A 21,324-nucleotide genomic window follows, 5' to 3' on the forward strand; every position below is an offset into this window, starting at 1 on the left:
CGCCGACACAGTAACACTACGCCGCCGTAACTTACGGCGCAAATTCTTTCAGGATACGGAAAATACGCTGAAAGTTACGGCGGCGTAGTGTATCTGGGATACGCTACGCTGGATGGAAGAATGCGCAGAGGTACTTGGATCTGGCCCTAAGTATTTTAAATATTGTCATTGCAGATATTCCCACATAGGTACAGTTACTAGAATATACTATTATTTGCTATAGAGCCACTGAGGAATAAACCAAAGTGAAAGACACCACCTTTCCTTCCTACTTTCCAAAATAAAAATCTTTAATAAAAAAGAATAATTTTGGCCAATCAGCACCCAGAACTGTCATTCATGCACTGTGCCCTCACCCACGAGAATGGAGATCAGCACTCCGGTCACCCTTTGCTCTTTAACCTCTGAGATTCGCGGTCTCTCTCCCGGCGCTGTTTTACTCATCAGGGTTAAGGCGTTGACATGAGTGACGGAGCGCACCGTGGTCGCCGTCAGCCAAGGAAGTCCGAAAAGGGCGCAGAGCCCACCCAGAGTGCCAATGAGGAGCAAATCCAAGTGAAAGCCGCTGCCTTTCTGTAGGCACCTTTCCTTCCGACTGACAATCAGGCTGCAATAGAATCAAAAAAAATAAACAAGTATCATAATTATTAACATTAGAAGTGGTAGAAGGACGGAAATAATATTAGTGGGGCTAGAATACATAGAACATTTCAGCTTGTGTGGAACCGATTCCATTGTTATTTTAATTATGATTAGCAGCAGTAGTAGTGGGTACCATACTAATAACACCATCGTTATTAGACATGTGCAATTTGTTTGGTACCGAATTAGTTTTTTAACAAATTTCGACACATTTGGAAATATCCGAATTAACGAAAACCCTTTTTACGGAATTTTTTTCGAACACTCGTAAATTTGAATATTCGAAAATTCAGCATTTTCGAGTTTTCAAAATTCCGAAATTTGAGAATTAGAAAATCTGAAATTAAACGAAAATTCAAAAGAAGAACGGAAATTTGAAAATCTGAAATAATAACTAATAATAACTATTACTAACCATTAAATTAGAGGTATTGGAATTTCCTTTAACATTTGGCTGTTAGTGAACGTAACAAATACGAATTATCAGAAGTTACAATATTTCCAAAATAACGAATGCTGTATGTAAACGAATGGAACGTAATGAATTAATAATAATAAATAAAAATAATAAAAAAAAATGTTTTATTATTATTAATTTGTTCTGTACCATTTGTTCAGATGCGACATTCGTTATTTCGGATAATTCATAACTTTTGATAAATTCGTATTCGTTATGTTCACTAAGGCCTCGTACACACGATAGGTTAACCAGAGGACAACGGTCTGATGGACCGTTTTCATCTGTCAAAACCGATCGTGTGTGGGCCCCATAGGTTATTTAACCATAGGTTAAAAAAAAGCCAACTTGCTTTAAAATTAACCGATAGATTCCTAACCGATAGGTCAAAACCGATCGTTAGTAGGCACAACCATCGGTTAAAAATCCACGCATGCTCAGAATCAAGTCGACGCATGCTTGGAAGCATTGAACTTCGTTTTTTTCAGCACGTCGTTGTGTTTTACGTCACCGCGTTCTGACACGATCGGTTATTTAACCTATGGTGTGTAGGCGTGACGGACCATCAATCAGCTTCATCCAGGGCCAAACTTATCATTGGGCTTGACTGGGCTCAAGCCCATGGGCCCCATCCAATAGGGGACCCCTGCCTGTTAAAGTCTCCTTACTTTTTTCTTTGATTATTTCTCCAGCGCATGCGCTTCCCGTCCACTGAGTCACGGCACGCTCTGTGTGTGCCGTTCCCAGGGCCCTTCCACCCTATACGATTGCTACGCAAGCTACGTAGGGCCCCCTCAATGTACTCGGGGCCCCTGCCTCCCCTTGGGTCCTTTTCCATACACGTGACGTAAATAGGTAGCACACGCCCTGAGCTATTGACTGTCTGACTCTGACCACGTGTCCTGACGAAAAAGTTCCCCGGTGTCCTGCCGAAAAAGTTCCCTTGGCAGATAAGGACCCCCCCTGTACTGCGCAGGCGCAGCGCGGCACTTGCGCAGTACAAACCTGAACTGAGCCTCCGAAAATAGCCGAACATGTAGAGCTGAGACGGAGGCAACTCTAAACGGCAAGCCACGCGCCGCGCCTGCGCAGTACAGGGGTAACTTATTCGGCAGAACACCGGAGGCTGTTGAAAGGTAAACCAGTTTCAAGGCTCTGTCTGCTCAATCACAATATAATTATTGTATAATGAACACTTGTCGCTGCTAATTGACCTTCGTTTTGTCGCGATTTTTATTAGGCTGGTCAGATGGTAATTACTAGGACGTGAGTCATAGGGAAAAGAGAATATTTCTGTAATGACTAATGAATGATTTTTATTATTTAGCTCTCGTTTTCCCAAAGACTCCGGTGAGTGCACAAGTAGGCCTTTTGTTTCTTTTCGGTCCAAGAAATATTGGTTGTAGATATTTTAGCGGCGGCAGAGTCATTGGTGTGCAGGGGGTAGCAAATAGGCGTTAAAGAGCTTAAGATGGATAGCTGAATTGATAGATAGATAGATAGATAGATAGATAGATAGATACACATATTTTTATTGTGGTGTAGGATCTGGGCATGCTGTCCCTCCATCTCTTTTTCTCTCTTTCTTCCCTTTTTTTCTCTCTTTCTCTCCCTCTTTCTTTCTTTCTCCCTTCATCCCTCATTCTTCTCAGACTCTAACCACACCCCTTCTGAGCCACGCCCATTTGAGCCACGCCCACTATTTTGCAAGAACCATGCCCATTTTTCATAATGTATAGAAGGTAGGGCCCGAAAGTGACTCAAGTCCAGAGGCCCCCATCTCCCTAAGTCCTGCCCTGGCTTCACCGGTTAACCTATGACAACGGTCCTTCAGACCGTTGTCCTCTGGTTAACCTATCGTGTGTACGAGGCTTGACAGTCAAAATTGAAAAGAAATTCCAATACGTATCATTTATTGGTTAGTTATTATTAGTTAGTAAGTTATTATTTTGAATTTCCCGATTTAGGATTTTTGAATTTTAGAATTTAGATTTTTGAATGTACGAATTTTTGAATTTGCAGTGATGATCCTGTTATTCTGTTGGGTGCACGCCCGGGCATGGGCAGTAGAGCCAAGTCATTGAAATCTGCTGCTGGAGAGTCATAGATGTAATTGGAGATTTCGACGAGTTGGCTTTTTCGACAGAACACCGGCGGGGGACCCCAGAAGAAGAGGAAGAGAGCAGGTAAGTATAACACATATGTTATTTTAATTAGAAAAAAAGAAGGTTTAATATCACTTTAAATTATATCCCTCAAGAGCCAAAAAGGATATAAATCCACTGTGTGTGGACCAAATGCCTTTGCAAACACAATAAGTATCCTGGAAGTGACATCATCACTGTGCTGTATATAGCCTGTAGAGAGAGCAGAGCTGAGGGAGGGACCCAACAGGCCCCACCCACTACAGGCTGCCTGCAGAAAACTACAGGAAGAGGCGGAGACAAGACCAGTCACTCTGCACAAGGAGAGAGAGAAGCAGTGAGTGGTCTTTATTACAAGAAGGTAAAGTTGGATTCCTGCACAGATATGGAAGAAATACACAAAGCTCACCAAGATTCAAGAAGAATACACATGACTCTTATAATTAGACAATATTTGATTATCCTGGAGTTCAGCTTTAAGAAAAGTGAACCCAGGTCTGTGGAGTATATAAATCTTTAGTATCATCCTACTCACGTAGTGATCTGAGTCTCCATAAAGATGAGAATGAACACCAGAAGAGCCGGGATAGCTGATGCAAACATCATCCAGAGTGGAAACGGACCAGATGTCCCCATAGGATGAATAAACCACCCACGTTTTCCAGGAGACGTGACGGACAGGCCTGAAGGAACATTCAACTTCTACAACAAGAGGATGGAAATTGTTTTTTTTTTTGCTTTCCACACAAAAAAGAGCAGCAAATACATTGGCGTTACCCTCAGCGACCAATTGAGGTTTAACATTCCTTCTCTAAACGCAAACCTAAATGTAGTTGTCGGGTGTAGGTGGTCACCAGTTTTCATAAATACGCCCCATGCGTAGAGCTGAATGGCTTCTGTAATCGTGATAAACGTCAACTTTAACTGCCCCTTATGCACAGCCCAGCTTATAGAAACCTCATTAGAGAAGAAGTGCATGCAGGGAAAATTGCTTTTTTTTCATGTATAGCCCACAACACATCAGAATTAGCAAAAAATTCCAAAAAAAATAAAGAAAAATTGGGAACAAACGTTTTCTTTTTTCTTGGCCGAACAAATGAAGACTCTCTTTAGGCTCATTTACACGTGGCAACTATACTGCAAGATGTAACATGCATTGCTGCATTGCGAGGGCATGCATTTTGTTCGTTAATGTGGGGGTTCACCCGAAATTTTTTTTTAACATTAGCTTGAGGCTAATTATGGGAAGCAGAATCGGGTGTTTTTTTTTAAATCAATGCAGTACATACCTTTTTAGAGATAGATGTTCTCCGCGGCTTCCGGGTATGATCTTCGGGACTGGGCGTTCCTATTTGATTGACAGGCTTCTGACCGTCGCATACATCGCGTGACGCGTTGCCGAAAGAAGCCGAACGTCGGTGCGGCTCTATACGGCGCCTGCACACCGACGTTCGGCTACTTTCGGCAACCCGTGACGCGCTGTATGCGATGGTCAGAAGCCTGTCAATCAAATAGGAATGCCCAGTCCCGAAGATCATACCCGGAAGCCGTGGAGAACATCTATCTCTAAAAAGGTATGTACTGCATTGATTAAAAAAAAACACCCGATTCTGCTTCCCATAATAAGCCTCAAGCTAATGTTAAAAATGTGTCTTTTGGGTGAACTCCCGCTTTAATTTGTTGTGTTGGCATAAATGGTGCATGCGCAATTTTTGGCATGCTGAAGTGCATTGGCAGCCCATTCATTGCAATGGTCTGCCTTAAAGGGGTTGTAAAGGTTCGTATTTTTTCACCTTAATGCATTCTATGCTAAGGTGTGCGCAGTCTATTGCATTAGGGTGTGCACCCCAAAGCTCAAACACACACTACCGATCACTCATTATGTTCATTCAGAAAGGGAAAGGGATGGTCAATTACATATTTACCAGCCCCTTCCTCCACTCATCCTAAAACATCCTTGCAGCAACAGGCGGGAGAGGAGGAAAGCTGTTAGCACTGCAGGGGGAAGGAGGGAGCCAGGGCAGTAAGGTGAATCTGTGCTGTAAAGGGTGATTAGGGTGTGCATGGGCACACCTGGCACACCCTGTGCACACGCCTATGATTCTATGCATTAAGGTGAAAAAACACCTCGCTGTCATGGGCCCCCCAGCCCCCCCGTTTTACTTACCTGCTGTATGCATCCCCCGGCGTCCTCTTCTCTATGGAATCTGGCCGTTGACTGGATAGATTGATAGCAGCGCAGCCATTGGCTCCCGCTGCTGTCAATCACATGCAATGACGCGGCCGCCCGGGGGCGGGACCGAGTCATACACTTGGGGCCAGATTCACAAAGCAGATACGACGGCGTATCTCCTGATACGCCGTCGTATCTGTTGTTCTATCTATGCGACTGATTCATAGAATCAGTTACGCATAGATAGCCATAAGATCCGACAGGTGTAATTGTTTTACACTGTCGGATCTTAAGATGCAATACCGCCGCCGCCGCTGGGGGGAGTTTGCGTCGTAAACCAGCGTCGGGTATGCAAATTAGGAGTTACGGCGATCCACGACGGTTTTTCGCGCTCGCTGCGTCGCCGCTAGTCTAGTTTCCTGTCGCAAAGTTAGTCGTTTTTTTTGGTGCCTTAACTTTACACAGCAATCGTATTGCTGTATAAAGTATGGCCGTCGTTCCCGCGTCGAAATTTAAAAAATAACGTCGTTTGCGTAAGCCGTCCGGGAATACGGAAGTACGCTACGCGCGTCGACGTTCGAAAAAATTACGTCACGGCGCGCAAAGCACGGCGGGAGTTCGGAAACGGAGCATGCGCGGTAGGTCCGGCGCGGGAGCGCGCCTAGTTTAAATGGCACACGTCCCTTTTGAATTGGCCCGCCTTGCGCCGGAGGCCGCCGGCGTAGTTTTCATCGCAAGTGCCTTGTGAATCAGGCACTTGCGATGAAAACTTGCGGCGGTGTAACGTATCTACGATACGTTACGCCGCCGCAGTTCTACCTGAATCTGGCCCTTGGCGTCTATGGATGCCCACTGTATGACACGGGAGTTCGCCCGCAAGCTAACCCCCTCGGGAGAGAGCTTGCACAGTTGGGTTAAGTATAACATGTTTGTTACTTTAAAAAAAAAAAAAAAAAATCTATACAACCACTTTAATGCGACACACATTAATGCGCGACATGACGCGTATTAACTCACCACAAATTTGTAAATGGGCTCTAAAGAATTGTAAAGAACATACCTGCGTGTAGGTGTCAGTTATTGTGTAGTCAATTAAGACCATAACTAGGATAGATATCGGAATCCCGAAATCTCCAATCACTCGTCGAGCCTGAGCAAAGAAAAAAAGAGAGAGAGAGCGAGACCATGTAACAGCTGGGATATGAGGAGGACCCGTATACCGCGCTGTCACTAACCCTCCATCTCACCTTTCCTCCAAGGAACCGGCTGTTTTTGAACTTGCGCAAGAAAAAGGCGATGAGGAAAGTTCCTGACATCAGAATAAGGGAGAGTAAAGCGGTGTTCGGTTGCATCCGGGGACCCGGGGCAGCTCGACCTCCAGACCCACCAGAAGGGTATGTCCTGAGCAACGGGTGGTCTGCAAACACCTAGAGCAACACAGTCAACTCTAAACATGAAAATTTCCTGTCCTTTCCTGCAGAAATATGTGTCTAAAATATCAAATGCCTCCTATATTCATTAACAAGATGCTATGATACCGCTGAGTGGTAGTTTAAATCAGTCTAATACAGGTATTTGCTCCCACTTCCAGGGCATAGATAGCCGCAGTATCCACGGATATCTACACCATGTCTGGCCCCTCCTCTGTCCCCCCCGCTGTCTTCTGGGAGACACACAGGTCCCAGAAGACAGGGTTCAGTGAGAGCGCGCATGTGCAGTAGAGAACCAGGAAGTCAAGCCACAATAAATCAAAGAGGTGAATAAGGTTCAGGGGGGCAGTATTTTCACTATGAAACCAAAATCAAGAACACTGGGACTTGACCGCAAGTTAACTGGAGGAAATTTTAAAACGAATCTTATGCCGCGTACACACGATTGGAAATTCCGACAAGAAAACCGTGGATTGTTGGCTCAAACTTGTGTTGCATACACACGGTCACACAAAATTCCGACCGTCAAGAACGCGGTGACGTACAACACTACAACGAGCCGAGAAAAATTAAAGTGGAGGTTCCCCCTAAAAAAAAATTCTAACAATACATTCGGAAGACTGCTTACACTGTCTTTTTTTTTTTTCGCACATACCTCGATATCGCCGTTGATTCTTGCTGGACCTAGTTGATTGACGTTCCTCTGACCGGCGCATACTGCGCGTCACGACTTTCCGACAGAAGCCGAACGTCATTGCGCAGGCGCCGTATAGAGTCAACTCTATACAGCGCCAGCGCATCGACGTTCGGCTTCTTTCGAAAAGTCGTGACGTCAAGTATGCGTCGGTCGGAGGAACGTCAATCAACTAGGAACGCCCAGCCCCACAGGAATCATACCCGGAAGCCGAGGGATGAGACGGCGATATTGAGGTATGTACGAAAAAAAACAGCCTAACCGCAGTGTAACCAGTCTTCCGAATGTATTTTTTTAGGGGGAACCTCCACTTTAAGTTCAATGATTCAGAGAATGCGTCTAAATGATTCCGAGCATGCGTGTTTTTTTGCGCGTCCGAATTGCATACAGACGATTGGAATGTCCGACAAGAACTTTTTTGAGTCGAAAAATTTGAGAACCAGCTCTCAAATTTTTGCTGTCGGAAATTCCAACAGAAAAAGTCAGATGGGGCCTACACACATTCGGAATTTCCAACCAAAAGCTTGCATCAAACTTTTCTTGTCGGAAATTCCGACCGTGTGTACGCAGCATTAGAGTATTATTTAATCAAGTATTATTAACTGTGGTTTACTACCGCTTAAATCCCAGTAGTCACAGGGAAAGGAAGTGTAAAGGAATTTCCCCAAACGCAGCAATACCTACCCTTTTCCTTATCTACTCCCCTAAAAAAGGGTGCCGTATGAAGTGCCATCTTAATAGCTTCATGGGCCCCTGGGCAAAGAAATGCATTGGGGCCCCAACAATAAAGATGGTGACCTGCGGAATGCTATGCTGTCTGAGTCTGAAGATGGCAGAGGTGGGTGGAGCCGATCTAGTTTTCCAGCCACGTAGGTGGCGCGCTATGATGCTGGGGCAGCTGCGGCACGCTCTGAATGCTGGGCGGCCACTGTTATCACTGGTTGCTAGGCGCCAGGCAATTCTAGCAATCAGTGCAGTCAAGTGGCATGCTACAGCTTCAGTGGCTTGGCGCCCCTTCTCTGCGGCAACTTACAGCGCCAAGGCACGGTGCACCCGCCTAGGATCGGCCCTGCCTGTCCTGATGGGGCCCCATGGGCACCTTGGGCCCCTGAGCTGTGCCCAGGTGTGCCCACTGGATAAGACGGCCCTGGTCGTATGGGTTCCTCCTGGGGACTTCTGTTCTTGCTTCCTGGAACAGGTGGCACCAGTAACCACAAGTGAAAGTCTGGGGAAATCTTCTAAATTATACTCATTATGATGCCCATTCCCCAATTTACCCGAATGGTAAAAAAAAAAAACATTTTTATTTAGACTTCTACTTTAATTACTATAAAGCCCTGTACACACGATTGGATATCTGATGGAATCTAATCCGATGGATTTTCTAGTCGGATATCCGATGAAGCTGACTTTCATCGGTCTTGCTTACACACCATCAGTCAAAAATCCGACGTGCCAAAACGCGGTGACGTAAAACACTACGAAGTTCTGAGAAAAATGAAGTCCAATGCTTCCGAGCATGCGTCGACTTGATTCTGAGCATGCACGGATTTTTGACCGATGGACTTCCACACAGACGATCGTTTTTTTCTATCGTTTTTTTATCCATGGGAAAAATTTAAAACATGTTCTATTTTTTTTCACCAATGGAAAACAAACCGGTGGGGCCCACACACGATCGGTTTGTCCGATGAAAACAGTCCATCGGTCTGTTTTCATTGGACAAACCGATTGTGTGTACAGGGCTTTACAGTGCGGTCTTGCTTATTAAAGATCCCTATATCCCCTTATTAAAGCTCTAGTTGCTTTGCCAGTGCCTGACGCTTCAGAAAGAATGTTGGGTTCAGAGGTCATCTCAAGTTTGACATTTGCTGCCTGTCAACTGCTTGACCTTAGACCCCTTGCACACGGGCGTCATAATTTACCGATGTTTACTCAACAACTTGTGACACCCGTGTGCAAAGGGCCAAAAACCTTGCGTAAAGACCTGAGTAATGTTGAGTGTAGGCGAGTAAATGGGACATTTTCTATTTTTGTTTTACTGCTCTGTCAACGCTGTACAGTGGAACCTCGGATTGCGAGCACTGTATTTTTTAAAATCCTGACTTGGTTTGCGAGTGTTTGTGAGACAACACTCGCAAAAGGAGCAGGTTTAAAGCCACAGCGGTGTGTAGTACCGCGTTTGGCCTGAGGTGGGGGGGGCGCCGGAGCTGAGTGGAGTCGTTCGGAAATACTCTTAGCTAGATTCAGAGAGACTTGGGCTGGCGTATCAGAGTGGAGTCGTTCGGAAATACTCTTAGCTAGATTCAGAGAGACTTAGGCTGGCGTATCAGTAGATACGCCAGCCTAAGTCAGAATTTGCGTCTGCGCTAATTTAAGCGTATTCTGGTAACCAGATACGCTTAAATTAGGCTCAGATACGAGCGGCGTAAGTGTCTTACACCCTCGTATCCTAAAGTGTAATTTTTAGGCTGACCGCTAGATGGCGCTTCCATTGCGGTCGGCGTAGAATATGTAAATCAGTAGATACGCCTATTCACGAACGTACACCCGGCCGACGCAGTACAGATATGCCGTTTCCGTAACGCATTAGCAGGCCTAAAGTTATTCCATCAAATAGATGGAATAGTAATGTTAAGTATGGCCGCCGTTCCCGCGTCGAAATTCGAAAATTTTACATTGTTTGCGTAAGTCGTCCGTGAATAGGGATTTACGTCATTTACGTCCACGGCTAAATCAATAAACCAAAAAAACTTCAATCACGTCGGGTCAAGCCTAATTATCATAAAACACGCCCCCTCAGCCTAATTTGAATTAGGCACCCTTACGCCCGCCCGCTTTAGGCTATGCCGCCGTAACTTAGCAGGCAAGTATATTGTGAATCATGTACTTGCCTCGCTAACTTACGGCGGCGTAGCCTAAATGCCATAAGCTACGCCGCCGCAAGTATGCGCTCGCCATCCTGAATCTAGCTATCTGTTCCCGAGCCTTTCCAAGGTTTTTCTGAGTTCAGCCGAGCTGTCCTTGGGCCTTTCTGATCGTTTCTGACTACCCCCACCTCTGGCTATCATGCGGTATTGCATGCCATTGAAGTCAAGCATTCTTCTGGAACAGATTATGCTTGTAACCCAAGGTTCCACTGTATTACTGACCTTTACTCAGCTGCGTTCAATGTCCCATAGACAACAATGCATCTCATTTCAGATGAGTAAAAAAACTTGAAAATGGTCACTCAAAAAAGAGCAAAAGTTCAGTTAAATTATCCAATTATGTGAAAAGCAAATTCCTATTTTTCTCATCTGTACAAAATTGGATAATCAAATTGAATTTTCACTTTTTTTTTTATTTTTTTAGAGAGCCATATTAGTGCAATTGTGACAGAGAAAATTGAGTACTGTCCGTCATACTTTTTTTATTTGTACTAACATATAATTTTTCAGGACGAGCTTTCGGGGTGTGTCCCCTTCTTCAAGGTCCAAGCAGAACCTTGAGGAAGGGGACATACCCCGAAAGCTCATCCTGAAAAATTATTATATGTTAGTGCAAATAAAATTGGTATCATGGACAGTACAGTGGAACCTCGGATTGCGAGTAACGTGGTTAACGAGCATTTCGCAATACGAGCACTGTATTTTTTTAAAACCTTACCTCGCAAAACGAGCAGGATTCAAGCCAAAGCGGTGTGCAATACCGCGTTTGGCCTGAGGTGGGGGGCGCTGGAGCCGAACGGCGCCAATCGGAGCCGTTTGGAAATGCTCAGAAAGTCTCCGAAATACTCCGTTCCCGAACCTTTCCGAGGTTTTCCGAGTTTAGCCGAGGTGTCTTTTAGGCCTTTCCGAGTGTCTCCGATGCTCTCCGTCACCCCCCACCTCTGGCCACATGCGAAATTGCATGCCATTGAAGTCAATGCGGAACACATTGTTTTCGTTTTCATTGACTTCAATGGGGAAACTCGCTTTGATATGCAAGTACTTTGGATTACGAGCATTCTCCTGGAACGAATTATGCTCGTTATCCGACGTTCCACTGTACTCAATTTTCTTTGTCACGATTGCACTAATATGGCTACAATCACCTCAATTATTTATTTTTCCAGTAAGCATTCTCAGCTTCTTTAGTGAATCAGCCTCACTGTGGGATCAGGCCATTCAGAGACCAGTCATTTTAAAGCGGATGTGCGCTGGAAAAAAAATATTAAAAGCCAGCAGCTACAAATACTGCAGCTGCTGACTTTTAATATCGGCACACTTACCTGTCCTGGAGTCCAGTGCCGTCCGCAGCAGAGGACGAGCGATCTCTCGTCACTCTGCTGCCCCCCGCCATCCTCGGTGAGGGAACCAGGTTTTGTAATATATGTTGTAATATATGTGGATTTATGTGGAATGTTTATATATATAAAATTTAATATTATTGTGTTATAAATCCAAAATTGACCAGGCCAGATTTCAGTCCAGGATGTTACACATCAAAAGAAACTTGTCGATTGCCAATAGGCAAAGAGACAGGGTGAATCTATTTTACACATCAAACCATTACTCAGGCCACATGTAATCTAATTACTTATTAGAGGGAGCTTAGTATGCAAGGATGCATACTAATTAGTGACTCCGGCTGGGGTCATTTAGCTGTCACTCTGAAAGACAGGATGTAGATCAAAGACGGCCAATCAAATTGCTCAGCTATTCAGTGGATAGAGAATATAATCTGAGGGTTCAGTCTTGTCACTCAGAGAATATTTTCCCCTATGTATTCTCTGTATGAATATATATTGGTCTGGAAGTGATCAGAATATATAATCTCTAAAATGAGACTTTGAATTACTCTGTTGGATTTTGTATCATCTGTGAAATTTGGACTTTGTTTGTTATTGGAAGTTAATTAAAAATGTGTTCTATGGAGAGCCTGTGTGTTGCTGCGGAACAACCTAATTTATAGTCATCATTTTAATAACACCTAAATATCAATTATCTAATCGGACTGGACACTATACCTTTATTATATCACTACATTGTTTGTTCTGTATGGGAAGATCCACCAAATGCACTTTATTATATCATTAGAACACTAGGATATCGGAGAACTGGAGAAAGTGCAGAGAAGGGCAACCAAACTGATAAGAGGCATGGAGGAGCTCAGCTATGAGGAAAGATTAGAGGAACTGAATTTATTCTCTCTTGAGAAGAGGAGAATAAGGGGGGATATGATCAACATGTACAAATATATAAGGGGTCCATACAGTGAACTTGGTGTTGAGTTATTCACTTTACGGTCAACACTGAGGACAAGGGGGCACTCTTTACGTCTAGAGGAAAAGAGATTTCACCTCCAAATACGGAAAGTTTTTTTCACAGTAAGAGCTGTGAAAATGTGGAACAGACTCCCTCCAGAGGTGGTTCTGGCCAGCTCAGTAGATTGCTTTAAGAAAGGCCTGGATACTTTCCTAAATGTACATAAAATAACTGAGTACTAAGATTTGTAGGTAAAGTTGATCCAGGGTAAATCCGATTGCCTCTCGGGGGATCAGGAAGGAATTTTTTCCCCTGCTGTAGCAAATTGGATCTCATGCTCTGCTGGGGTTTTTTGCCTTCCTCTGGATGAACTTTGGGTATGGAGTTGGGTGTATGGGATTGTACTGTGTTTTTTATTTTGTTTGTTTATTTTTTGGGGTTGAACTGGATGGACTTGTGTCTTTTTTCAACCTGACTAACTATGTAACTACACCAGGAAGTGAATCGCTCCGGCTTCACTGCCCGGTTCCCTATGGCACATGCGCGAGTTGTGATGCGCCGTGCTGACTGACTCCCGCTGTGTTCTGGGAGCCGAGTGTTTTCCAGAACACAACGGGGGGGGGGACGGGAGGTGACATCCTGCCCGCAGTCTACCCGCAGACTGTGTGGCCGGAAGTGGGTGCAAATACCTGGCTTTAGACAGGTATCTGCACCCCCCTCCCCCTGAAAGGTGTCAAATGTGACACCGGAGGGGGGGAGGGTTCCGATTTGCGGGAGTGGAGGTAGAGGGTGGAGCTCCGCTTTAATACTACAGGGGATCCCGACCCTCTGATTACCTCTGGGATCTCTTGGAGAAGCCATTTTTTTCACTAAATAACATTTTAAATTTTTCCTAGATAAAAAAAAAAATACTAAATACTTACTCTATAGAGCTTGTAGAAGGTCTCATTGATGAAGATGAGGGAGATGAGGAAGGCGAAGATCTCCTGGGTGAAGGGTGAGATGTAACGCACCAAGAAGCTCCCCTCTGCGGCCACCATAACCAGGACAAACAGCACCAGCCAGAAGCCGATCCAGACCCTTCCGGTCAGGTACTCGATGTCCTGCGCCTGGCAGAACTGGCAGAGAGAGTGTACAGGTTATACATCTAAATGGAGGCCTGGGGTTTACCCAACTGCTAAGATCATACAACATGTATAAAAATAATTCTAACACCGGTATTGTTTTTTTTTACTTGGGACTCCAGATGGGTAACTGGTTTGGAGGCCTGTTTGGAGGTTTTGAATAATATTAATTCTACTATCTATGCCCCTTCCTAACCATTGACACCACTAAGCTAATTCACTCCCTGGTCATCTCTTACCTTGATTACAGCAACTCCCTCCTCATTGGATTACCTTTATATAGCTATATAGTAACTTACGGCGCGCATTCTTTGAGGATACAAAAAAAAGTAAGTTACGGCGGCGTAGTGTATCAGAGATACGCTACGCCCGACGGAAATATGCGCCAGGGTACGTGGATCTGGCCCATTGTTTTCAGAAGTGCTTTATGAAGAAATGTGTTGTCTACAACCTTATTTCAGCTTGATATTGATGATATGGAGAAGTCTTGAATAAACATATTTTTACTGTCAAGGTCACCAAACTTTTGGACCTTCTCTCATATTCTAGCTCTTCTTTCAGTCTGCTTTCCAGAATGGTCTGACAAGGCTCCCATCTTGAGATTCTAAAAAAAATGGCTTTACTTGTGGAGTATGTTTATTCACACCTTAAAAAACGCCTCTTCAAACACAAGAAGTGGGCCAGAAAATCCAATGATGAGCAGCGGCTGAGCGGCGAGGAGAGAGAAAAGTACACCCAGCACCGAGGTACAGACTATAAGCTCCGACACCCCCATCAGTCCTTGTGTCTTCTCCCCTGAGAATGGCAAGAAAGAATATGTTGTCACCGGCCTTTTCCAGGTAAAAGTCAATTTGGAGAAATAACTACAATGATAAAGATAACTATTCCCCCAGTGATCTGCTTGTGATGTAAGAAGCTGTTTCTTTCTATACAAAGATATGGAGGCTATAATGTTGGCCACCATAGTACAATTGAAACAAAAAGGCCGAACGTAGAGCTAAATCCAATCACTCAAAAATTCATAAATGCTTTAACATGTTACAGTTGAAATTCCAGGTACAACGGTATTTACGTAGTTGTGTTGATCCAGCTTGGACCAATGTAAATAAGTACCGTATTTATCGGGGTATTGCGCACTCCGGCGTATAGCGTGCACCCCTAATGTTGACCCGAAATTCCTGTAAAAAAAAAAACATTTTATTACTTACAGTTTTGGTGTATTGCCCGGCGTCTATCGGCGGCCTTGTCTGGTCCGGCGTCCGTCCGCTGCCTCGGTGGTGTCCTCCCGGCTTCTCCCGCGCTGTCTCCGAGTCGAATCCCCGCTTCCCGCGCTCAGTTTGAAGCCTCCGCCGACATATACCGAGCGCAGTACACTCGGGCACGTTCGGCCACGCTCGGCTTCTCACGCATAAACGTCACAGAGCGTGACCACGAGCAAAGCCGAGCCTGGCCGAATGCACCCGAGTGTACTGCGCTCGGTATATGTCGGCGGAGGCTTCAAACTGAGCGCGGGAAAAGGGGAAAAAAGTGCACGGTATACGCCGATAAATATGGTATGTTCCATACCTGTGGGATCCCTCCAGAAGCTGGAAATCACTGTAATAGGCACCACCACTACAGTGATCTTCACTAGCTTCTGGCTCCCGTCCTGAGTAGGAATATGTAGCGCTAATAGGAAACACTTATAAAAAGTACACAAGTGAAAACCATACATCAATGTGATTAAATCACAGTGGCCTGTGGATGAGTGTCCATTAAAATGAAAACAACACAAACAAAAGTCCATCAATAGGAGGTATATGGCCACATCCTCATCATAAGAAGGACATTCTGCACGGTAAAACAGGAGTAGATGGAATACTCTTACCGGATAGCGTGGATCTACTTGTCAGCGACAACAGATCGTAAACGCATGGAAGGACTCCACTTGTTTCAAAGCGACAATCGGTGGTGTAAACAGTGGTATTCACTGAAGGAAGGTGAGCACAATCGTGGAGTATGAAAAACTTTATATCCAAGCAGGTCATGCAGGAGAAAGAAAAAAACAATGCTCCGGATGGTGCAGGTAAAAGAGGGTAGGTTTTATTACAATAAAACCTACCCTCTTTTACCTGCACCATCCGGAGCATTGTTTTTTTCTTTCTCCTGCATGACCTGCTTGGATATAAAGTTTTTCATACTCCACGATACTCCACAAGTTGACCTTCTGTTTCTGTCTGCGAATCTGAGTCGGAGCAAGTACACCCATGGTGAGGTTCCAGTCCAGGCTTATAGCCATCCATCGGGATATCCTGTGTGGAGTCTACTATTGGGCCATCGTCCAGCCGAGCAGATTCGTGTGGAGTCCTTCCATGCGTTTACGATCTGTTGTCGCTGACAAGCAGATCCACGCTATCCGGTAAGAGTATTCCATCTACTCCTGTTTTACCGTGCAGAATGTCCTTCTTATGATGAGGATGTGGCCATATACCTCCTATTGATGGACTTTTGTTTGTGTTGTTTTCATTTTAATGGACACTCATCCACAGGCCACTGTGATTTAATCACATTGATGTATGGTTTTCACTTGTGTACTTTTTATAAGTGTTTCCTATTAGCGCTACATATTTTTTCACCGTTTCTATCCAATTTTTGTCACATTGCTTGTGTAGCTGCTCACCTTATATATTTCCAGATTAGCGCAGTTTTCCCCCTTTTTACATTTTCCCGTCCTGAGTAGCTGCCCTGCTGCATTGTAAACACAGGAGCTGGTCAGAGACAACAGACGTGCTACAGGAGATGGTCAAGGACAACAGACATGATACTGGAGATGGCCAGAGACAACAGACATGCTACAGGAGATGGTTGGAGACAACACACATGCTATAGGAGATGGTCAGAGACAACAGACATGCTACAGGAGATGGTCAAAGACAACAGACATGCTACTGGAGATGGCCAGAGACAACAGACATGCTACAGGAGATGATCGGAGACAACAGACGTGCTACAGGAGATGGTCAAAGACAACAGACATGCTACTGCAGATGGCCAGAGACAGCAGACATGCTACAGGAGATGGTCAAAGACAACAGACATGCTATAGGAGATGGTCAGAGACAACAGCCATGCTACAGGAGATGGTCAGAGACAACAGACATGCTATAGGAGATGGTAAGAGATAACAGACATGCTACAAAAGATGGTCAGAGACAACAGACATGATACAGGAGTTGGTTGGAGACAACAGACATGCTATAGGAGATGGTCGGAGACAACAGACATACTACAGGAAATGGCCAGAGACAACAGACATGCTACGGGAGATTGTCAGAGACAATAAACATGCTACAGGAGATTATCAAAGACAACAGACATGCTACAGGAGATGGTTAAAGACAACAGACCGACAATGGGAGATGAACAAAGACAAAAGACCTGCTATAGGAGATGATCAGAGACTTCAGAAATGCTACAGGAGATGGCCAGAGACTATAAACTTGCTATAGGAGTTGTTGGAGTCCAGGTGGAAATTGTAAAACCTAACTGGATGGTTTAGTTTGCTAAAGAATTGTGTTATACATCTAAATTATATATAAATATACAGTATCTCACAAATGTGAATACACCCCTCACATTATTGTAAATATTTTATTATATCTGCCAACTCAAGAGCCTTCATGGCAGGAACATTTGTAGTTTTTTTTTTATTGAAAATATTAAAAAGGACTTTTAAATTACATTACCATATTAAAGCTTGTATGAAATACTGGTGATTGGGTTTACATATACTTTAACAGGACACAGACATTATTGAAACCCGTACAGAGGTTCTAATTCTTTCTCCTCCCCCATAATAAAAACTAGGAAAAATCAAAAAAAAGAAAGTGTGTTTAGATCTGTGTTACGTCTCTTATAGATACCTAGAAGACCTCCAAAGGTAATGGCTGGAGACAGAGCGGCAAAGTAGATAAAGAGAGAGGCTGCCAGACATTGGCTATTGAGACCGTCCTTGATGTCGCTCCAGTACTTCACATACCGCCGGCGAATATCATGCACCAAACCGCCAAACAAAAACCCTGAGCGTTCCAGGGGGTCTAATTCACTTTCCTGATCATCATCATCATCCTCTGGCTTCGATACATCCCTCTCTATGTCTGGAAAAAAGACAACACCTTAAAAAAAAGTGTTTGAAAGAACTATGGTTAATGCAATGTAAATTTGGTGTCATGTGTAACACAGACAGGTCTTTCAGAAATCTTGCAAAATGTAACAGTATATTGGAATAGCTGTGTAGCATGTGTAATCACAGGAGCACTTTTGAAGCACAGCGGAGAATGTGTTTGACTGCCAAACTGAACTCCAGGCAACTTAAAGCAGAGTTCTATCCAAAAATGGAACTTCTGCTTTTCGGAATCCCCCCCCCCCCGCGGTATCACATTTGGCACCTTTCAGGGGGGAGGGGGGAGAAGATACCTGTATAATGCAGGTATTTGCACCCACCTCCAGGCATAGATAGCTGCAGTATCCATGGATATCTATGCCATATCCGGCCCCTCCTCCGCCCCCCTGCTGTCTTCTGGGAGAAGTCAATGGGTGGCCCGCATGGATCCGCCTGAAACACGCACAGGTGGATCCAAGTGGGCCGATTGTGTGAAAGGGGTCTTACAAGCTAGGACAGGACAAATATTCCCCAATTGACCCCTTTCTGGAAAGAAGACATTCCAAGGTATTTAGTAAGAGGCATGGTGAGTTTTTTTAAGTTGTTTTGAAATTTCCTCCCACAATTCTTTGCAAAATTAAGATTTTTTTTTTCTCAAAATTTGCATATTAACAGGTTACCGTATTTTCCGGCGTATAAGACGACTTTTTAACCCCTTAAAATCTTCTTAAAAGTCGGGGGTTGTCTTATATGCCAGTAACCTAACATCCCTTACCTTATCCTAAGACATGCAGAATCGCGGCCATCCATTTTTCAAAGCCGCGCCTCCTACTTCTTCTGTTCCGTGATAGGCGGAACACTCAGCTTCCCAGGAGACACTGTGTTTAGTGTCCGCCTATCACGGAGGCCCTCTTGTCCTCGGACGAGAGGGCCTCCGTGATAGGCGAACACTGAACACAGTGCCTCCTGGAAAGCTGAGTGTTCCATCTATCACGGAACAGAAGAAGTAGGAGGCGCGGCTTTTGAAAAATGGATGGCCGCGATTCTGCATGTCTTAGGATAAGGTAAGGGATCGTCAAGACACAGTCAGGCATGTCATAAGGGAACAGCGAATCTGGCATGTAATGGGGCACCGTGAGTCTGGCATGTAATGGGGCACAGTGAGGCATGTAATGGGGCACAGTGAGTGTGGCATGTAATGGGGCACAGTGAGTCTGGCATGTAATGGGGCACAGTGAGTCTGGCATGTAATGGGGCACAGTGAGTCTGGCATGTAATGGGGCACAGTAATTCTGGCATGTAATGGGGCACAGTGAGTCTGGCATGTAATGGGGCACATTGAGGCATGTAGTGGCACAGTCTGGCATGTAATTGTGGCACCGTGAGGCGAGGCATGACTAGTAGGAAGGGGGTAGTCTTATACGGCGAGTATATCCCAAAACCAACATTTTAGCTGGAAAATTGGGGGTTGTCATATACGCCCAGTCGTCTTATACGCCGGCAAATACGGTATTTCTCTCATATGGCATAGGCATACTTGCAATTACACACCAAAATACAATCTGCTACTCATCCTGAGTATGGTGATACCACATGTGTGAGACTTTTACACAACCTGGCCACATAGAGGCCCAACATGCAGGGAGCACCATCAGGTGTTCTAGGGACATAAATTACACATCTAATTTCTTGACTACCTATCACACTTTTGAAGGTCCTGCACCAGGACCGGATTCTGTTTGATTTTTATTCTTGCACCCTATTTTGGTGTATTGATGGTGTATTGTTTCCTGTTTTTCTTTTATTTTCTATGGTCTGTAAGATCTGCTGTTGTTAAACGATGATAAAAGATTTCATAATAAAGAATGCAAAAAATCTGACAACAAAAATTCTCTATAATGGATACAGACAGTATTACAAACCTTAAAACCTGATAGCAGTTCTAACATTTTCCTACATTTAGCTAAAATAAAAACATGGCCGGGACGGGGCTTTAATATTTAACCCCTTCGCGCCGACCATTCGCATATATGCGGCCTCGACTTTAGGGGGTTATACCGGGATGATGCCCGCAGCTGCAGGCATCATCCCAGGGATAACAACCAATGTGGCTAAAAGCCGCTCGGTTGTTATCCCAGAGGAGCGGGAGGGGACCTCCCCCTATCCTGCCACCTTCCGCCGCTCTTACTGGGCCTCCCGCCCCACCGGGAGGCCCGATCTTTGATCCACCACTTCCGGCGGCTAGAGACAGACTGGCACGAAGCCGGAAACGGCTTTGTTCCAGTCTTCTCTCTGTAAACACGGAAGCGACGTCACAACGTCACCGTTTCGGTCACTTCTGCAAGTCGTTCATAATACGGCCGCTCGACTTGTGACTGGGAAAAAAACATGGGAATCAATCTCACCTTCGTTGAGATCCCTTCATTGGTTGCCCGTAAAAGACAGAATCACTTTCAAAGCACTCTGTCTAACACATAAGTGTATTCTGGGAAATGCCCCCCAATATCTATGCGAGAAAGTAAAAGCTCACAACACCAATCGCATTCTGCGATCCACCAACCAAAATCTACTCCAGATACCCAAAGCCAGATACAAGTCCAAAGGAGAACGAAGATTTGCGGTCCAAGGCCCCAGACTATGGAACGCTCTACCAACCACCATCCGATTGGTGGTAAACCACCTGGCCTTCAGGAGAAAGATCAAGACCCATCTCTTCCAAGGGCCCAGGGAATGGATACCAAGCGCCCAGAGGCGATTCAGTTTGCATGTGTTGCGCTATATAAGTTTCTCACTCACTCACTCACTCACTCACTTAGCTGCCAATGGCGCCGGATTTTTAAAAATATACAGTATTCAGAATTGCTGTTTTCGGTGATCTGAATACTTTGAAGTGCAAAGTAGGGATTGGGGGTCTTAGACCCCCATCCCTCCATAAAGAGTACCTGTCACCACCTACTGTTACAAGGGATGTTTACATTCCTTGTGACAGCAATAAAAGTGATCAGAAATTTTGTTTTTAAAACACAATGTAAAAATAAATAAATAAATAAAAAAGCGTCGCTTATGGAGATTTTTAGGTACCGTAGTTTGTTGCCATTCCACGAGTGTGTGCAATTTTAAAGTGTGACAAGTTTGGTATCTATTTACACGGCGTAACATCATCTTTCACATTATGCAAAAAAATTTGGCTAACGTTACTGTTTTGTTTTTAAAAAATTAATGAAAGTGTATTTTTCCCAAAAATGCATTTAAAAGACCGCTGCACAAATGCTGTGTGACATAAAATATTGC

At 44.6% G+C, this 21,324-nt stretch overlaps 1 protein-coding gene across 1 annotated transcript in view; it reads right to left on the reverse strand.

Moving 5' to 3' along the window:
• Nucleotides 1-21,324, reverse strand: part of LOC120944153 (anion exchange protein 3-like) — a 76,328-nt gene that overhangs the window by 12,083 nt on the left and 42,921 nt on the right. The window contains exons 9-15 of the mRNA XM_040358068.1: nt 17,795-18,046; nt 14,539-14,687; nt 13,692-13,886; nt 6,664-6,843; nt 6,477-6,566; nt 3,779-3,945; nt 357-607 (exon numbers count right to left, since the gene is read on the reverse strand). Of these exons, the coding sequence (XP_040214002.1) occupies nt 357-607; nt 3,779-3,945; nt 6,477-6,566; nt 6,664-6,843; nt 13,692-13,886; nt 14,539-14,687; nt 17,795-18,046 (1,284 nt within the window). The remainder of the gene's footprint in view (nt 1-356; nt 608-3,778; nt 3,946-6,476; nt 6,567-6,663; nt 6,844-13,691; nt 13,887-14,538; nt 14,688-17,794; nt 18,047-21,324) is intronic.

The sequence above is a fragment of the Rana temporaria genome, chromosome 6 (assembly GCF_905171775.1).
Source record: "Rana temporaria chromosome 6, aRanTem1.1, whole genome shotgun sequence".
Lineage (NCBI taxonomy): Eukaryota > Metazoa > Chordata > Amphibia > Anura > Ranidae > Rana > Rana temporaria.